This window comes from Thunnus albacares, chromosome 21, assembly GCF_914725855.1.
Source record: "Thunnus albacares chromosome 21, fThuAlb1.1, whole genome shotgun sequence".
Lineage (NCBI taxonomy): Eukaryota > Metazoa > Chordata > Actinopteri > Scombriformes > Scombridae > Thunnus > Thunnus albacares.
In genome coordinates, this window is record NC_058126.1 from 17,567,390 (window position 1) to 17,588,847 (window position 21,458).

Consider the following 21,458-nt stretch of genomic DNA (forward strand, 5'->3'; position numbering starts at 1 on the left):
AAACTTTTTTTTAACCTACTGCATGATGATATTGAGCAAAGCCAGACCTTTCACCTGCACTGGCACATCACAAATGAAATGTGGAGGTACTTGAGGACTGGAAATGCAGGACGAAAATTACCCCTCATTTTTATCACTTTTACAAAACACCACCCACTCTTTTATTCTGGAACCAGACTTTGCAGTCTACCTGATACTGATGATATCTGAGGAAATTAATTAGTTTGTTGGTCCAGGCGGAAAGCCAACTGTCCAACCAGTGTATCATTTGCTACACACTGAGTGGTGCAGGACACACACGCACACATTACACAAATACACTCTAAGCATACGAAACTGCACGCAAATATATACTTGCTGGCAGAAAAACTTGCTAGTTTGTACGTACACAGTGATACATTCAGTAAACTGCAAGTAAATACATACATGCGCACTCACATGCATGCTAAGTCTTAATCACACACAGTATGGGTACAGGCATGCACACACCCACGCGTGCACGCACGCACACACACACACACACGCACACATTCACTCAAACAAACACACTTTTTCTTCCTCTTGTCAGATGGAAGACCAGATGCCTTTTCGCAGACGGGTGACAGCACTAGCCTTGTTGGTCAGCTGTGACACAATCACGCACATACAAACCACACATTCTTACACACACACACAGGTCACATCAGCATTTGCCCATTGCAAATATGTTAATTAGTCCCTACTGCTTGTACTGGTCATCCCTACTGAGAGAGAGAGAAAACAGATAGTAACAAACAAAAAGATTAAATGTGTGAAACAGAGGGTGACAAAGATGAAAGTCACAAAAATAGAAAACTAATGAGAGGGGAAGAGAGCTGGAGGAGCTGAGTGATGGTTTAGGGAGACAGGAACAGATTGAGACAACGGAGGAGACATGCAACGCGTTTTTAATGTGACAAACTATAAAAAGCTGCAAATGTCGGAGGTCACCATGTCTCAAGCATCTGGTGTCGGACTCCAGATGTAGCAGGTCCCAGGTGACAGATGTCATTCATTTGCTCAGTTACCACACAAACAGAATGGGCACAATTCAGACACTGTATGGTCTGCACAGAATGAACCATGTTTATAGAGGCTGTAAGATAAAGGATGTCCTCTTCATTCCACAATACAGTATGCACAGCACAATTTTTCATTAGGTCTTGTTAGATATAAATGTGAATTAAACATAGAGATACTGTCTGTCATCTGAAATGACAGCAATACTGAAGTTGAGCAAGTTGCTGCATTCCTTAAAACTCCAGAGAGGCGGCTCTGTAGCTAAATCTGACCTCTGACCTACCTGTGTTAATGGGCAATAAAAAGAGAATATTCTGTTTAGAGGCTGAAAAAAAAAATCACCAAAAAAAAAAAGGATTTGCTCAACTTGTGTCAGGTATATATGATAGAGAAATCTGAAAAAATTCTACTAAAAAGACTGAGATGGAGAAAAGAGTCAGGACACTAATAATGAACATGAATTAAGCCTCATAACCTTTACTTTAACTGAAACACTGTACACAAACTGCCGTGGAGGCACTGGGTGTTGACTGGCAGCCAGTTTTGTGTCGCCAACAGCAACGCCAGTGTTGATGCCTTACAGTACACTGCACTAGTGTCAGTCATAATGACAATCTGCAATTGTCAGACAAAGGGTTGGAAGGAAAATCCAGCCAAGAAAAAGAGGGGGAATGAGGAAACAATGAAGAAGAGAGAATAACATTACAGAATAGTGGATGTTACATAAAAAGGAAACAAAAAAAGATTACAAAATGAGATGCGAAAAGAAGCCACTCAGTGCATTTACATGCACTTAAGTAATCAGGTTACTCAGAGAAAGCCGGTAACACAGGTAATTGGAGAACATGTTTAGATGCACTGCAGTTACCTGGTTACTGTGAATCTGCATATACAGTGGAGACCGCTTATAGTGATCACGTCTGTCCGTCTCAAATTGATTCCTATAAGTGGATAATTATTTTGACCAAATTTTTTTCTTTTTCTTTATTTCTCATGCAGATTACCATCTAATTGACATTTGTATATTTATTACATGAATATAAAGTAATGAAACGGACAGCTTCACTATTTACTGAATTTTATTGACTGTTTAAAAGTACAGTACAGGTCTCTGACTTCCATTGTGCCAAATCATTTCTCAACAAGCTCTGATTATAATTTTTGATATTTTAAAAGTTTCCTTGCTGAATACAGGAAATGAACACTGGTTTTTAATGACTTTAAAGTCTTTTTAACTGATCTACAGTTCGGCATTACTTCTTGGGCCTGATCCCTGCAGTTTGAGCCGCTGACAGCCACCGTGTGGACGCCACGGCACAGCTGGCAGAGTTGACGGCTAGCGAGGCTAGCTTACCTCCTGTAATTGCTGGATTACAGCTGCTGGTTGTCAGAAATCCAAGGCTGTGTCTGAAACACAGTCATGGGTTATCCACTTGAGAGATTGCGTTTTCTGCAGACAAGGTGAAGGATCCTGAGCTGTCCGGGCTCAGGGCAGAGCTCCTAATCATTGAGAGCCTGATCAGGAAACTGCTTAACCGGCAAGCTAAACTGCCTGGTCGAGCTGGAGACTGCTGGACAAAACCCAAAATGAACACTGTAAGCTGGCTATTTGATTACTATATGCAAATTATTTAAGCAGCATGTGTGTAGGATTTCTGCCCCAAGCTTTTTGATCCTTATAAGTGGTTGATCACTGTAACTGTGATCACTATAAGCGGTTTCACTTCACATACAATAGGTCAGTAATCAGATTTCCCCCCACCATTTGATTTTGACTTGTTTATTTTAACTATAGTAGTGACTGTTGCAAACTGACAGTACAGTGAGAGGATAGGTAAACAGGCAGACAGGGCAGAGTTCTTCCTCACAGAACAAATGTGTCTGAATTTATCAAACAGTAAAATGTTCAGAAGTGGAAACACGATTATTTTGAATTATAGGGGCTTCTTTGTGTTAGTTTCAGTTTTACTCTGACTTTGATATGGAGTTATCTTAAAAAAGAAGTAACATTGCTCCGTGTAATAATCTTTCCTTTCATCCAGCTGCTCTGCTGTTACTTTCCTTGTCTGCGGTTTTAGTCATGCACATGTGTACTTGTTAGAAGCTGATTAGAAAACTGGTTTCTCATATACGTGACAAATGACTGTAGCCCCGTTACTTAAGTGCACGTGTATGCACCGATGGACAGACTAAAGACAAAGAAAAACAATGTTAAAAGTTTTTATTCTCAAATTAATTTATAAATATTCAGGATATCTCTAATGTACGTGGAAACTAAACGATTAACAAAATGAAATTGTGAGAAAAACAGTAAAAGATGAAGTCGGAGTGAGACCATTTTAATGAGAGTCTAACAGGGAGCGAAGAGGAGCCAAATCTGAGAGAAAAAAGTCGAACAACTGTGCAAGTAAAGATGAAGAGACAAAAAATGTGAGTGTGGGAAAAGTTGAAAAGAGAAAAGAAGGCAAGAGAGAGGGAGAGAGCGTGAAAGAGGACGACCATGTGTGTGTGTGTGTGTGTGAGAGAGAGAGAGCGCTTGAGAGGACAAGAAGAGGCGGGTGATAATAAGGCGATGACCTTGTATGCTGTTTGGCAGCAATCAAGTGCTCACACTTAGGCTGTATGTGTGTGTGTGTTTGTGATGGTGTCAAGTCTCTTTCCTCTCAATCTTTCTCCTCTTGTGGACTCTTTTCAAACCCAGGTAAAAGCTCAAACACCCAGAAACACAGGCACAAACACACACACACACACACACACACACACACACACACACACACAGCAGCACCTTCAGCAAGGGGGAAGACAGGTATTCAGCAAAACACTTCAATTAAATAAAGCTCAGTGCTCTCAAACATTTCTTTCTGTCTCTGTTTCTCTCTTTCTTCCTGTGTCAGTGTGTTTCTCAAGCGGTGAGTGTTGACAGTGTGTGATTGCAATCAGGTTAAAACAGTGTTGTCTCTGATGAGCCGACTAGAACCTGTCTGCTGCCTTGCAGGAAAAGACACTCAGCTGCCTTTCTTTGTTTTCTCTAGCCACCAAACCTGCACATACACAAATAAAAACTCATGCACATACCACAAAGGGTGTGAGAGGGTGTGGCTCCGATGTTAATTTTTGCAGAGATAGAGAATGTGAAGGAAGAAGGAAAAGAGCAAAAAAAAAAAAAAAGGGGGAATAGACTGGATTGTGCAGTTTTTTCTGGGGCAAGGACATTGTGTCTGCTACTGTCTAACATTGGCCAAATTCAAGGCTGATACACACACACACACACACACACACACACACACACACACACACACACACACACACACACACACACACACCTGCTCTAGAAACATAGATCTGTAATGCTTCACTAAGCCCAGTGTCCTTATGGGTATAACAATCAGGTGACCAACAGACAATGACATCATACTATATCTTTTGTGTGTTCGCCTCGTGTGTTTTCTACCTTTCTCTCTCCCTCTCTTTATCGCTTTCTCTCGCTCCTCTGATTGGTTCCCTTCAGACACTTGACGGACAGTTTCCTAGGAGCTGGGCGGTTTGGGGAAATGGGGAGATGATTGCATGAATTCATGAATAAATGAGAGTATGACTTGTAAGGGGAGAGTGAGGCCTGTTAGGCCTCAAGTGGCGATGTTTTATTAAACAGCCTTCATCTGTGTGGCTCTATGTGAATTAGTTAGCCGCAGGGTCAGAATCCGGTGATGAGTAAAGCCAAAGACGACAAATTACATAGCTAATGTGTCCACAAAAATCTGCGAACGAGAAATCAAGAAAGAAATACTGATTTTCTGGATGATATTGTGGGTGGCAGCAGGTTAACAGTTGCTGACTTCACCCCAGGGTCATAAAACTTTTCTTCCTGTAGGGTTGTGGAAAACATTTGTCAGCACAAGGTAAAGTCCTGCATTGTGGGTGAATTGTCAGTGCCTATGCTGGAGGTTTCAATCCCACCTGAGCCTCCCACGGTGAAAATACTGCAATGAGATTTCTGCAGGACTTTAACAATTTTTAAAGCAGTGAAAAAAACCTGGTCAAGGCATCTTGTTTCTCCACAGGAATCATCATAATGACTTCAATGGAGCTCTGTCCTCAAGCATTTTTTGAAAGAAGGTTACGAGCTCTGACTTAAATTAAAGTGGCTTTAGCAAATACTATAACAACAGTCGGTACTGAAATGGAGCAGTAATTAATGCCTTGAAGTAAAAGAAAACAAGATGAAGAATTATCCAGCAAAGGGTGGCAACAGTATAATTTGAAATTTTGGTTTGTTGCTAACATCAGCTTGTGCATACAGTCTTTTTCTCTTTGAGACTATTCTAAAACTAACTTGTGGATTTTGAATAGCAACCAAACCAGCATCTCATGTGTCATGTCTCAAGTGACACCTGCAGATATGTTTACATTCTGTTTAATGTCCTGCAGCTGAGCAGCTAATTAGCTATTTAGCTGCTAACTGACACACTTTTCCCCAGTGAATGTTTGTTTGGTGGCTCGTTCAACAAGCTAAGCTGCAGGACAAGACGAGTGTTCATGTTTGTAAGTTGTCATCAAGTTTTGATGATGTGGACACAGGCTGTTTCATTCACCACCATGTTTAAAAGGAGGAAGTTATCAAGCCTCATATTGCACTTTAATTTAACAATTGAGTATTGAATATTTTATATATTTTAAGATTTTATTTAAACATTGGACATCTTGAATGTTGTTTTCATTTAAGACCACAGGCAAAAGTTCATTGCTTTAAGTATTTTACAGAATAAATGGAAAGCAAAGTAATATTTGCCTCCCTTTTTTTTTTGCTAATCTGAAAAACTATCCGATTTGTGACGAACCATGATACGATCCGAACCGTGAGTTTTCGATCCGTTACACCCCTAGTGCAATACATCATTACAAATAGAGGCAGTAAATATGTATTACATTTTGCTTTAGGACTGTAATGTTAGCATATCTAAGCCTAATTATTCTACAATTGTGTCTGCTTTTCAAAGAACGAAGATGACCAGCCAGTGGTTGAAAAAAATGCTAGAATCAACTATCAACTTAAGAGTTGTAAATTGAAAGTGTTTACACAAATGCTGGAATTTTAACCATTACTTCCCTCAGCAGTTACCGCTCAGCTCATCAACCATTTCAGAGCAAGCAGCAGCAGCAGCAGCAGCAGCAGCAGCAGCTGGGGTATGTCATGGTCCACTGCCTCAAGGTGAGCCCACGAGTAAGGATAGCATCTCCTATTGACACCCAAAGCCTCTGCATCGACCAGACTTTGACTGACAGGCCCGGAAGCCTTGACTTCATCCTATCTACCTCACGCTGACACCAAGGAAGCCAATAAAGCTTGTCTAAATTTAAACTTCACAACCGACAGGGAGATAGGGTAAACTGTTGAGGGAAGGTTTTTCCGGTCACCAAAAAACATATGCCCTGTCTCATTTCCCCAGACCTAAATGGATTCTTTAATCACAGAGAGTAGGGAAGTGCTTTGATGAAGCTGACAACACAGAGGCAGTAATGAGGAGTCTGACTTGTTATGACTCGAGCACAATCACTATTTTTTAAATCAAGCGGTTGAGGAGTGTGTATGCACCACAGCCCCCGATGAACCTCTGGTGGTCTCCAACTGCCATTTGCTTGCTTTCAAATCATTTAGCCACCAATTAGCAATGAAGGTCAAGCTTTGAGTAGAATGTAATTTGACAGTGTACTAGATACAATTCCTTCTCACTACCTATCAGTGTAGAGGAGCTAACATGTTTTTTTATAGTGCTTAGTGTGCAGTGTTAACACAATATTGTGGTATTTGCAGCATTGGCCTGAAGAAGAAGGAGTTTGTATACACTCATACAGACTCATCTGGGAGCTGCCCATCACAACTACAGTCAAAAACATTTTGGAATTTCATCCAACTGCACTTGGACTATAGATGTAAGAGGAGAGGAGAATGTTATGTTTTTTTCCCCCATCCTACAGTTTTCCAGCCAGTACAAGCATGTCTACCAGTGATCTTTCTGGTTCAAATCCATTTTTTCCACCCAAGGCTATTCTATTTTAGAGGAAAATTAATTTTACAAGCTGGGTATTGTTGTGGCCAATATATGAAAACAATTAATACAAATCATTATAGAAATAGTGGACAAACGCTGGAAACAGACTGCTTTTAAACAAGTCCAAATGATCAGAGTCTACAATCGGAATCAGCTATTTGGAGGTCTTTAACTAGAGTTAGAGACTGATCCCATGCAAAATGGAAATAATCTGAACACACAAGCATTATATATCACTGTACATAAATTCTTAGCAGAATGGATACATCTCTATTTTTGACAGAAAATACATGTCTAATTGATGATCATGAGTAATCATGCAACAGTTAAAACTGGTGAATTAGAGCACCAGCAGGGTGTTCCACAAGGCAAATTAAGACAGACTTCAAAATATGGTTGTACTGGCATGAAAGCAATTGAGATTTGGAGTTCAATGCTAAGTACGAGAGTAAAGAGACAACAGGGTAGAGTGATACATGACACTGAGTGACTCAGCCAGCCAGCAGGGGAGAGCCAGACAGAAAATGGCAAAGATAGAAAGAGTCAGAGAAAGAAAGTTAAGCCGGAACTTTCACAAGGTACTAAGAACCTTTTTGAGGAACTCAGTTCTTCTACCTGTGTTTCCACCGGAGGGACCAGGGTCTAAATTAAGTTCCAGGGAGGTTGTTTTACCCCAAAAAAAGTCCCTACTCGCTGATTGGTCAAACACACACAGTGCAGCTGCTTCAACTTGTGTGCAACAAGGAAGAACTCTCGTTTCGATTTAAGACCAGTTTAGGACAAGGAGAGGACATTTCTCTTCATTTGTTAATGTTAAAAGTAAAGTAAGGCATTGGTGTCGGCTTCCTGACTCATTTTAAAAAAGAGAGCGATCACATGAGTGAGCTGAGAGCTTGGGTGAGCGAGAGAGAGAGAGAGAGACAGCGCGGCAGTGGTCAAGCAAGGGGAGGGAATGGCAGTAGAGAAAACAAAGCCCGTGAATGAGAGAAATAAAACGTTATTTTCTGATTGTAACTGTTGTTACGTTCTAAGGCGCAAATAAATAACCATCAAACACTCAACAGATGATTTACTGTGGAGACAGACGCTCTTTGTTTCAGTTTCATTTCCCTCCTCTGCATTTCCTCTTTTCATTCATTCATTACATCCAACTCGTGCAGCAGTAAATACAAAGAAAAAGACAAATCTGTGTTGTTGCTTGCTCAAGTGTTAACACAGTGTCTCTAAATGCTGCCATCATTTTTAAATTCCTCATGGGTCTAATTTGCATGATCTACCTGGTTCCTCAGATGTGGTGGAAACGCAAAAAGGACTGCACTACAGGGACTTAAAGTTCCAAGTTTAGTCCCTGAGATTAGTTCTCTGGGTCCAAAGTACCTGGAACCTTTGGTGGAAACGGGGCTTTAGATAGAATTTCCGTGTGTGTGTGTTTGTGCAAGATGACTCTTTATAAAAGTCAGAGCTCAAAATATGATGCAGTATGACTTGCGGTGCACTTAATTCTTTTGTTAATCTGCTTACAGACCACACACACATAAATACCCACTCCATCTCCAAGCTGTGCTTTTAATATCTTAGACTCTGAAGCGCTATAGTGATATTCTTCAAGGTGCCAGACTGTCGTTTTACACTGGGAAAAAAAAATCTGAGTGGATGTAAATGTAACATAATTAAATCTGTGATATGAACAATCAAAAATTAAGTTTGTAACATTACATGAATATATCTAAGTTTGAAGTTAATCTGCATTTGTTCAAAGCACATTATGCATTTTTTCTTTAACAAGATGCATTTACGTAATCCCAGTCAATCCTCTTAGGTACACCCACACAACTAACAATGATCTTATTTTATTTACTCTGTTCCAATATAATGTGAAGTGGGCGGAGACGAGGGGTATTTTCCCCATTGTTTTCCCCCACTTGGAATTTTACTTTTAAACAACCACAATATTACTGAACACTGAATCCCAGGAGTCTCCTGGATAAATACAAAATACTACAGGGTAATGTTATGGCCGTCACTTCTAAATGCACTAACTTTGTTTCTGAGAAATCCTGTTTTCCTGTCCATTCGGTATGTAGTATTTTGATTAAGTTCCTATTTTGCACAAAGAAGCAGCAAAGGAGACATCAAGGTGAAATCTTTAAGTATTTTAACTGATTTGTACCAGTGTTTTTCACATATAATATATTTAGTCATTAAAACGCCCTTGAAACTATGTTTTGTCCGCTTTTTTACCAAACTAAACGTAGAAGTAAGTGTAGCTTGTTAACTTAGGTGCCTCGGATTCTGGTAGGCATAAGCTCAAGAAGAAAGAAAAAGGTTGATAAAGGTTTGATGGTAAAGGCATATTAATAAGGTCTTAGTTTGGTGATATAGGTAAGACTGTGGAGATGACAGTGGACTTAAGGAGACACCCCTCAGCACTGTTCCCCACACAACATCCAACAGCCCTGTGTCAACTGTGGAGACCTTCACATTTCTAGGAACTATCGTTTCTCAAGACCAGAAGTGGGAGACCAACATGAGCTCCATCCTCAATAAGGCCCAGCAGAGGATGTACTCTCTGCGGCAACGAAGGAAGTATGGTCTGCCACAGGAGCTGCTGAGCCAGTTCTACACCGCAGTCATTGAATCCGTCCTGTGCACATCCATCACGGTCTGGTTCAGAGCAGCCACAAAAGAGGATAGGAACAGACTTCAGCAAACAGTAAGGACAGCAGAAAAAAATCACTGGTGCTCCCCTGTCCATCCTCCAGGACTTGTACTCTTCAAGAACCAGGAAAATCAGGGCAAGGAAAATCATTACAGATTCCAAACACCCGGGACACAACCTTTTGCAACTCCTCCCCTCCGGCAGGCGCTACAGAACCATGTATACCAAAACTACCAGACACAGGAGCAGTTTCTCTTCTCCATAGCTACTCTTATTCTTCAGATAGTCATTACACCCTGCTTCACATCTCCAAATACTGTATTGTAAAAATACTCATATATCACAATTTCATTCCCATACATGATGCACATTATTGTTGTTTGCACTACCACATGCACTTGCACTGTTTGTATATTGTTTGTCTTAAATACAATCTGTATATTGCTTGTGTATTGTATATTGTCTAGTAATATGTGCATGGTCTGTATAATGTCTGTATTGCTTGAGAGCCTACATTATTCCTCCCTCCCTTCATTTAGTCAGACCGCCTTCTCTTATTTTCTTTTATCACCCATACTAATCACTGTTATTTGCGTTGTTGTTTGTCCTTCTCAATTCCTCACTCCCTTTCTTCAGATAGTATTTCACCTTCTACAATATCAACAGCCTTTGTGAGGAAAAGAAGTCATTACATGTCCTTCCTTTCCATTCTGTCGTGTTTCCTTCTTCCATCCAGCCAGGAATAGTGGTGTCAATGCAAGTGAAAAGTCTGGAAAATATAACACTTTCCTACTTCCTTCCTTCTTTCCTACCTACCTCTCCCACATCCTCACTTTTTTCCCCCTCCACTCTCTAGTGGGCTGTTATCAGTATTTGAGGGGTCTGTAAAGGGAGAGACAAAACTCCTCGCTGGCTTGCTGGCTGTCATTGTTGTGATCCACCGGGTCCCCTTCTCCTCGGAGAGCTAGCGACCTATGGGGATGTGTCTAGGGATGGATGTTTGAGTGTGCTTGTGTGTGCTTGAAGATGAGAACAATTGGGTCAGAGGCCAAATTGAACATGAGGGGGCCGCACTGACTTTATCTCAGTATTTGGTGTGTAAATGCCTGTGCAGGTTATGTGTGTTTGTGTGTCTGTTTAAATCTACGTCTGAGTGTGAATGAGTGTGATTGTACTTTATCTTTGGAAATGTCCAATCCTCTTGTATGAGCCTGCACATGTCTCTCTTATCTAAAGGCTAACCTGCTGCAACAAAAGGGGGTTTTGTCTGAACATAGACATAGAAACAATGGTGATATAAGTATAGATACACACAGGCAAGCTCAGTGTGATACAAGACATTCAATCACATAGAAAATCAGCATGCATATGGATAAAGGAGAGAGAGGAAAAGTGTTAAGTGGAAGAGGGGAGGGCTACGAGATACGTATGAGAAATTAGATGACAAAAGAGGAGAGGGCAGTAGAGAAGAAGAGAGACAAGGACTGGCTCTCTTCTGTTCTGTCAAGGGAGCCATTGTGCATGCTCTTAACTTGCCATGGAGAACTACTCATTAGAAAATCTGCTAGCATTCAGCCATCCACCTATCATAGGTCATTTCATATGAATTGTAGTCAACTATTATTTTAGCCTGTCTGATGCTTGTCTGCATTGACATATCAGAGACACTGATAATTACTTGCTGAATTTCATTAGTATCAAAGATTTTAACCTTTATAGACACATATGCCAAAACACAATTCACTCGCTTCATCATTATTACCTGTCCTGAGGCTGCAGAATCAGTGTCATACAGGAAAATTACAGTAGCTGCACACCGAGCTAACATGTATGCTTGAGGTGGTGTATGTCTGCATGTGTGAGTGTGTGTGAGTGCGTGATTATATGACACAGAAGTGCTGTGTGCATGTGTTAGTGTTTACCGCAGCACTAAAGGGCTTCTAGTAGATTATTAAATTCTTAGTAGGAGGCATATTGCAAAATATTTCAGGAGAAATGGAGATCAAATTATATCAACTCATGTAATTTCTGTGTGTTCAGGTGGGTGTTAAAATTCAATCTATATATCTTTCGCCTGCATAATATTCACTGCACATCTGAGTGTTTTCGCATGAGTGCGTGTGTGTGTGCGTGTGTGTGTGGATGTGCTCTTCTAAGTTTGCATGTGTGGGTGTGTGCACTGCTGTGTGAGTGTGTGTCTCCAGTGCACTGGCTAACTTGTACTACTCACACCTCTCAAGGCTAAAGGGAGACTGACCAGTGATTGTAAAACACCACAATCGCTGGTAGGGACATGAATATAAGGTAGACCCATTTGTGTGATTGCATGCATGCACCCACGCATAAAACAAAACAAACAAACAAAAAAAGAACAGAGATAAGGAAGACAAACTTTGTATTGCATTACAATTAACCATATGAAAACTACGTTAAAGAAGAGGACACATACAAAATTCTTCTAAAGAGAAAGAAATGTTTTGTCGGCTGCCTTCCCTATGCATTCTTTTGTCATGCCTTAGTTTTATTAGTCTGTTGAGAACTCTGATTGAATATCAAATATCATTCACGGGGAATGTTATATTGTTTGGCATATGAAAGAACTCAAGAAAAACAGCCTTGGTTTCTACAGAGTGAATAGCATCCTTTTTTTTTGAAGAATATTCTTTCAGTGAAAGTTACCGTGAATGTATAAATTCTCCAAGAAGTAAAACCACTCAGCTAAAACAACTATTGGCACTGGCAAGGTCAAATGAGATTTGAATACGCTGCAGCTGTGTAAAAGTGTGTGTTTGTCTTTAGGAATGTGTTCATGCCTATTATACGTATGTGTGTGCACATACTTGTATGGATGAGTCACGACTGAGCAGAGCCTCAAATGTTTTGGATTTACCAAATGCACACAATTCAAAAATGCCTAAAAAGTATAGAGTCACACAGCAGTCTACTAAATTCATAAAATAAAAGTATAACTAACAAAAAAATTAAAAAGAAAGAAAGATTTTGCACAAATAGTATGACAAATTCTTGCACCTCCACATCAAATTCTATCCACTTGTTCACATAAATTTACAAACACATTCATACATATCCTTGCACCATTATAATCTCTGCTGAGGCCATAGAAGCAGAGTCATGCTGGAAAATAACTGCAGTTACACTGAATTGTATACATGCCAGAAAGTCAGAGTGTGAGTTTGTCATAGATATTGTACCTGTGACCAGCTCTCTGATTTCCACATCTGCAGTCTTCCTCAGCAGGCGGACTAAGGCAGGGATCCCTCCGCAGTTCTTCAGGGCCACTTTGTTCTCATCGTTAGCTTTGCCATAAACCAGGTTCCTCAGGGCTCCGCAGGCACTGCGGTGAACCTCGCTCATCCTGTGGTCCAGTAGGTCAACCAGCAGCTGGATTCCTCCCTGTCTGCGGATCTGAGGTGCAAAGACACTGTGTCAATGAACATTGTACTTGTGCTTTATACTTATACTAACGACTGTGCTTTCACAAAATCGCACTTAAAGGTCATGTGTGTAGAATTTAGTGGCATCTAGCAGTGAGGTTGCAGATTGCAACCAACTGAATAGCCCTCCCTCTTCACCCTCCCCTTCCAAGCGTGTAGATGAACGTACAGTGGCCACGAAACTCACAAAAAACGCAAAAGGCCCTCTCTAGAGCCAGTGTTTGGTTTGTCCGTTCTGGACTACTGTAGAAACATGTTGGCACAACATGGTGCCCTCCGTGGAAGAGGATATAAAGATATAAAGATATATAGATATAGATATAAAGAAGATATAAAGAGCTCATTCTAAGGTAATGAAAACACATTTTTTTTATTTTCAGGTGATTATACACTAATTAAAACCTATTTATGAATATTATATTCCATTTCTGCCCAGTCCGTTCCACTAGAGGCCACTACATTCTACACACTAGACCCTTAATTACACTGATGAGCGAAAGAAAAGAGCTGTGACACTTCTCTCACCCTGCATGTCAATCTTCTCTTTCTACATGTCTGTTCCTGCCTCCCTTTTTATTCTTACATGTATATCTGTGTTTTTTCTTTTATTGTCTTTTTCAGGTCCTGCTGATAATAGTATGAATATAACCAGCTCTCCTTGTACTGTACATATGATGTAATATTTGCTTTGTAAATACCCACAAACGCACAAACATGCACACACACATAGAGTGAAAAACAAGCAAGCCAATCAGTGTAGATTTATGATTACATCCTGATTCTGTGAGAATACAAGGCAGCCAGGACTGTTAGCCCAGTAGGGATCACAATGAGGGCACTTTGGTGTTACACATAATGCCTTCCCCCATGGTGCTACACATATTGCCTTCTCCCTATGGTAGTGCTTTTTAAACCCCCCCCCCCCGCATTGCTTCTCCACCACAGGGATCTTCATCTGCCTTAGGGGGCCAAAGAGCTTAAAGTAGCCAGGGTTTAGTCCAATCGACAGGGGTGTAGTACTAATCACCAGAAACAGGCTGCTGTGATCACCAGGAGACAAGCGGGAACATGGATAGAGCAACCACTGTGTGTGTGTGTGTGTGTGTGTGTGTGTGTGTGTGAGAGAGAGAGAGAGAGAGAGAGAGAGAGAACCCATCTTTGATGCTTCCACTTTTATTCAATCTCTGGAGTACTGCAACAGGCAGAGTTACTCAGCCAGATAACTCGAAAAAACTTTTTCACAGTTAACTGCGTAATCAGGCTTCTTGAAACCCTCTTTTATTTTTCTGCGTGTTCTCCTCCAGACCTGGGACATTAGGTACTAGAAAACCATTCTTAGTGTCTGTTTTATGCTGCTGCACCAGATGGTTGGAGTTTGCCATACAGACAAGTTGGCAGGAACAGAAAAGTACACGAAAGAGACTTCCCAACCCTTTCCTGTAATTATCTGAATGAATGAATGGCAAACTAACCTTGCTCCATTGGCCGCACAATTTCCTCAACCTGATTTGCTGTCCCTCTTATGCCCTCCACTCTTCACCTCTGTTCCTCTCCTCACCTCCTCCCTCTGCTCCCCTTCCCTTCTCCCAAATGGATCCCTGCTCCTCTCCCCTCTCCCTCTTAATGTTTGTGTCACAGTTAATCTGTTATTCCATTAAAGCCATAGTGCTATTACTTTGTATTGCCTCTGAGCTACCTACAAGGCTTGCCAATACCTCAGCACCTATTCCTCTATTCCATGTAAAGAAGATTAGGAGCGCAGATTGATTTGTCTTTGTCTCCTGCTGTACCGTGGCGGCCACGGCTATTGGTAACCCATAGCGACAGCATTGCCGTGGTAACAGTTAGCAGTGGTGACAGCTGGGATTATGGGAATCAGAGGTGCTGCCGATGTAAAAGCTGGCAGCGGGATACACGGTTGACACATACATGGGACGGTGGCATGTGAAGCCTAACAAGTGTGTATGAGTCACCACATATGGAACGTCAGAACTAATCAGCAGCACACTGTAGACAGTTTACTGCTTGCATGTGAGTGAACAGACAGCAAAGATGTGTCACACCTTTAAACCGTTCATGCATGTACACAGTCTGGCAGGCATACACACATGCAAGGGATTTCTTTTTTTTTACCATACTCTTTGCCTGGGGCTAACTGCATTTTAGAGCCTTTCAACCTTTGGCTAATTGAGTTCCTGGCCTTAGGCTAACATTTCCCTGTGGGGCCATTCTAAATTGGGCAAAACATGGTATTAACCTATGGCTACCTAATATTGTTCTGAGGCAGGGTCACATCAACAGTAAGATTCACCAGTGAGAATGTACCATGACAGATACACTACAGATTTTACTCTGTTGTTTAAAGGCAACAGAGAGAAACATAAACCACTAGTCTTCACAGCAGGGAACAGGGAAAGTGCTGAATAATCCTGATATGCAAGTATGTGTTTGTATGTGTTGGAGTGTGTTTTATTGGAAATTGGAAAAAAAAAAAAAGTATTATTCACAACATCAGATATTCTTGATTTCTTACGGAAAGTGTTGCATTATGGATTGTTTTTAGCCTTATTGTTGATAGGCTAGCGAGTTTTTTCAAGTCCGTTTGTAGTGTATCTTTTAGAGTCAGTCGAAAAAGTGTCCAGGAAGCAAAGCTCAACCTACTGGAATTCTAACGGCTCATGTAACGTGTTTTACTGGCACAGAGGAAATAAATTACTGACGAGTGGAAACGAGTCAAAAGCACCTCCCAGCGTCGACTGCAGAAACACACCGGGGACCAAATCCTCTGTCAAGTAGCCAAGAATGGTCTGTATCACAGATGAAGGGGAGCTCAAAAATGCTAACTGCCAGAGAAAATAATTTCTACTGCTTCCAAGAGCAAGACAGCAGAGTATGTGAGTACAGTATATGTAACTGATACACAAGCTACATGACTAATGTTAAGCTTTAATGGAAGTACTTTATGTTGTACTTTTACATCTTATAATCAGGGATGTCTAATATTCGGAACAATACAGCTGATTGTTTTTTCTCCATGCCAATACTAGATCATACAGTGTCTGTGAAAAACGTAGGATTCAACATATCTACTCCAAGTACATGACACCTGGACTGAGGCACCTTAGCATATTGTTGCAACATGGACATAATTGACACTGGGGGTTCAATTTTACAGTGATCACAGAGGAAAATTGTACATATGCAGTATGCACTGTGTAAGAAAGGAGAAAAGCATGCAATATGATTGTAGTATTTGTTATGGATCATTCGCTGCGTCTTTCTCATCTTTCATGCTGATGTCTGTTGAACAGATATTCACAGCTTGCAGATTTCACTGTCTGAAAATCTGAAATCTGATTTTAACCATACTGACTTTGCCTTATTGGGTACAATCAACTGTAAAACAGAGGGAATATACCTTCATTATAACTGCAATAGAATTTGGTTGAGTCTCCAGCACCTGTAAGACCCTTGTATTTGTACTGTACTGTATAATCAAGCAGCCAGCCTCACTGTAAAAAATGAAAATGATAAAAAAAAAAAAAGGTGGGAGGGGAAGAAATTAAAGTAATTGATACAAAAATAAAGTGGGAGAGACAGAATTTATGAGGGTGTGAAATAACAAAATGGATATGTGTAAGAAAGAGAGAAAGGGGAGAGGGAGAGAAATGACAGAGAGTCAGGGGGCACGTTCTTCTCCCTTCAACCGGTCTGTTGGATAAATGGATATCGACAAGGCTGCTACCCAAAATGAATTACTGATGTGGCTGAACTTTAATCTGACACAATGTGTGTGCTTGTGTGTTGGTGTACATAATTGGGATGCATGAGCTGACATGTCTATGTGCATGTGAGTATATGTGCTGCCTATGTGTAGTATAGGTGACTGCTTGCACATATGCCTGAAAGAATGTGTGTGTGTGTGTGTGAGTGCTGTTTGTGTGTATCTGTCTAGAGCAGCTATAAATGATGCTGAAGATGAATTTGCCAAGCTGTCTCTGTGGTCAACTGTAATCTGAGCTGAGGCCAGACCTCCATCTGCCCTGCCACAAACATACACACACACATACACACACACTCTATATATCTCTCGCTCTGTACATCTGATAGGACGCAAGCATATATGGAGGCACAAAACATGAATGCATGCACATATATGATCCTAACTGAACATTAACATAACACACGAGCATTCACATACCCAAATACACACATCTCTGATGAAACAGGTAAATGCACAAATGCACACACACACATATCTGCCATCCAGGGACAAATTGCTGCGTTAATCATCCCCTCTCCATGCTTCCAAAACAGACTGCATTCTTGTCATCTGATCCAAGATAACAGACAGCAATATTCTCTTGTTTTTCAGTTTCTTTTCTTTTTCTCCTTCTCTCTCTTTCCCTTTCTATCCCTCTATGTGTGTGTGTGTGTGTCTCTCTCTCTCATTTTCCTCTGTTCCAGTCTCCCTCCCTCTCTTACCCCTGTAGAGTATCTCTTTAGCGATGAATAGCAGCCATGTTGTGGCTGTATTTAGCCGCTCAGTGTGTCCCCTGCCATCTGTGTCTGTCTTTAGATCAGTGCTTATAACAAATAGTTGCCATCTACATTCATAATGCACATTAAATGAGATGGCCAATTCCTGATAAAACAGATACACACATACAAGCTGTGTTAAGTCTTTAACTGAAAATCGCCCTTTGTGCCAATTTAAATAACATTCTTGTTTCATTACATTATGAAAAAAAATCCCTTGTTCAATATCTGACATAGGCTTTTACTGGTCTGTTACTGTCTTTTTATGAAAGCAATAAGACACTAGAAGTGGTGTACAGTGTCTTTTAGAACAGCTAAGAGGGTTATAAGCTCACCTCTGGGCAGCTCTAACATCACAGGATATCAGATGCTCATAGCGTATTGCTTAAAGATATCCATCTTGGAGAAAGAAAACCTTGAGGTGACTTTTCAGTTTCTTGGAAATATAGGGAGTGTTTTTGTACTGTCAAGTATTGACTTAAATTAGTATCATTGGATTCAATTTGTAGTAATTATTATTTTGTGAGAGTAGCTGTCAAGTTTTAAAATGGCATCTTTGGTTTTAGAATGAAGCATTGATGAATAAATAATGGCTAGAAATACAAATAAATAACCATCAAAAGTTTGACTGTGTGTGTTCAGTGAGTGTTAACATGAGTTATTTTCTGAACAATGGAAGACGCAGCTGTGAAACTAAAACAAGAGGGAGCAGAGGTGCTGCAGGACAAAACTATGATACGTGACCTCCAATCCCATAACCAGGCACAGATGATCTGCTTGTCCTTTAACAATGAAATTATCTGTATGGTCTGCCAAGTTTCGGCAAAAGAAAACAAAAGGCATGAACTGTCACTTTATTATATAATCTTCTCTGACATCTGCTTTGTTACGAATCCCTGGGTTATAAAGCTGTCAAGTTACTTGCCAATGAAATGCATAATCAACTGCTGCTGTCAACAGTTATTTTTAAAACAGGCAAGCTAACAGATTTCACACACTCACTGGAGTCAGTAAGCACTGGTTTTATAACATGTGGCATGTAGAAATTAACAATCACTAGAAGGCAATTTGTCATCCCCTTAAGATATCTGAGTCAACCATGGTGTCATACATTCAAATAAAAAAATCAAACAAATCATGAGGATAGGAAATATAATGTACAATTAATATGAAATATTACAATGACAAATGTTGGCTACATTACTTGTTTGCCCAATCCCTTTGCAAAAATAAACTTGATTATCAATGGACTTGCTCAAGGAGCTATGGTAATACAACTGGATGCACATTTCATGTGAGTTAGACAATAAAAAGAAAAGTGATTTCAAAAAAATCAATTAACAAAGGGAATTTGTTCTTAGTTTTTGTAATCTTAGTAGCCTTAATCAATGGAAGACCTATCTACATTAAATTGTTGCCAACAGCAAGGACCAGGCCTGAGAAGTTGATAGTTGGATGAGGAGAAGAAATAATCATTACTGAATTATAACAGAACTCTATTAAATTAATGTAATGGAGTTCCCCTTAATAGACACAGCCAAAGAGCAGAGGTCACTGAGTGGGTCTAACCTACAGACAATCCGACTTTATTGATACCACTCTGAATTAATAAAACATAATCTAATTGCTGCTGGTAGCAAGGGAATTCAAAGTCTAATGTTTTTATAAGAGATGAGTATTATATTTTACCGTCTTAACGTCCCTGAATATGTTTCTGTAGTCTTGTTAATAGAGTGAAGACAGCCATAGGAACATTTATTCTTCAACTCTGGAACTTGTTGAAAAGAAAACAGCTATGTCACAGCCTTGAAGATCTAGCAAGATACCTAAGAGGTACACTGAACAAAAGGGGCATTTTATTACATTTAGCACGCATGTTGAGGGAACATCAATAGAAAAAAAACAAGTACTACTTACAGACTCTCTTATGAAGGCTATAAAGTTTCTTTTAAATTTTCTTTGAAGATTAATGACTACTGCCAGAGATATAAGGAGGATTAGAGAAAAAGATGTTCAAGATGTTCCAAGACAAGCGCCATCATTAATGTGATGCTTCTACATACATACATCTGTGTTAAGGTCTCTTAGGGTGATCAAAGGTTATGCTATAACAGGTGCTGTTGAGTTTTAAAACACTTCAGAAATAACAGAGAGGAAGCAGAAGTATAGTTTTCACTTTCAAATGTGACAAGAACATTGACATTGCCAAACTGTGTGAAGAGAAGCACTATTATACTGAAGAAAATAAAGCGCAAACACTATTGGTAACAGTTAGGGGGACATGGGTTCATTGTTCTCTTCCATGGGTAACAGGGCTTTAAGATGAATGATATCCTTATTTATCATAACAAAACAAATTCATTTCTCCCACCGCAGTATAAAAGCACTGCCAAAAAGATTAGTTTCACAATATCTCCATTCATTCTAACAAAAGCATCTTTGACGAAATTAATATCCCGTATCTGGCTTAGTGATCGTCTGTTAAGTTTGTTTTTCATTAAAAACTATTTAAGAAATATTGTTGCAGGCGCATTTCTCTGTGTGTCTTATTATATCATCATTCACATGCTGTATGTTGTCTTTGTATGCATGTGTGTCAAGTGTGTGCATGTAAATATATGAGTGTGAACGCCTACTTTTATTTGATATGTTGTGAAGCATCAATTTTGGCTGGCTGATATCTCTTTCAGATTTAATTTGTGTAAATAGTGTTTAGCAGCGCCTTGGGCCTTGAGCGAGACAATCAAACAGACTGATGAAGGCAGGCCAAAGCATCCACTGTCAATACACAGTTGCTATTTTCTCCATTGTTGAACACCTCCATTCACGCAATAATTACAGCCATTACAAAAAACATGAACACTTTCTTTCAGAGCTGCTCGGATGTGGGAGTGAAAGCAGAATGAAGTGTGATGTTTTTGTATGTAAGTGCGACTGCATTTTCATATGTATATATGTGCGTGTGTTTGTGTGGGTGGATAAGTGGGTCGGTGTGAATGAAAAGTAACTGTGTCTACATGTTTACATGTTTAATTGCCTGCATTTCCCGATAGTTATTTTTCATGTCTCTGCTCTGTTTTTTTTTTCAATTTGCTTCAAGGATTGCATTTTTAGGTGTGTTTGTGTATGTGTGCATGTCATGCTAGTGTGCATTTTAGGAATGTGGCATCACTTTTCAATGAGGCTGCGGTAGCATCTATCGACCGATTCTATTGAAATTAATTTCATAAAGAAAAAAAGAATCAACAATGCCCTCACCTGCATGTACTGGTAAATTGATTCTGAGAGTAATATCGAGTGGGGAGGGTTGTGTGTGTGCGTGTGTGTGTGTTGAGGGGCATTTGAAGAAAGAGAAAGACAGAAGACTTTCTGTATCTGTGAGTGTGAATGTGACTGCACATGCCAGTGTGCTGCTAGCCTTATTAAAGGGATTTTTAGATGGTTCCAAATGGGCTTCCTTCCACAATTGCTTTTGAGAGACAAACTCATGACTTTGGGACTAATTGGAAGTTTATTGCCACTATAGATGCAACTCAATAGAAGGCACGGCTTAGGGATGGAGATTGCGGCACGCTTTCTCATGCAGAACATCAGTGTGGATCCAGTTAGATGAGGCACTGTTCCTTGAAATCCAACAGTCTGAGTTGTTTTGACCGCAGCTTATAGGAAAGTAATCCCTAGGTTTCTTATACACACCTTTTTATGGCTATTATCATC

General features: G+C 40.1%; 1 protein-coding gene across 8 annotated transcripts in view; it reads right to left on the bottom strand.

Moving 5' to 3' along the window:
* ctnnd2a (catenin (cadherin-associated protein), delta 2a) overlaps window positions 1-21,458 on the bottom strand; it is a 279,280-nt gene that overhangs the window by 61,500 nt on the left and 196,322 nt on the right. For all 8 annotated transcript variants that reach the window (XM_044339804.1, XM_044339800.1, XM_044339799.1 and 5 more), the window contains one exon: window positions 12,960-13,173. In XM_044339804.1, coding sequence (XP_044195739.1) covers window positions 12,960-13,173 — 214 coding nt within the window. The remainder of the gene's footprint in view (window positions 1-12,959; window positions 13,174-21,458) is intronic.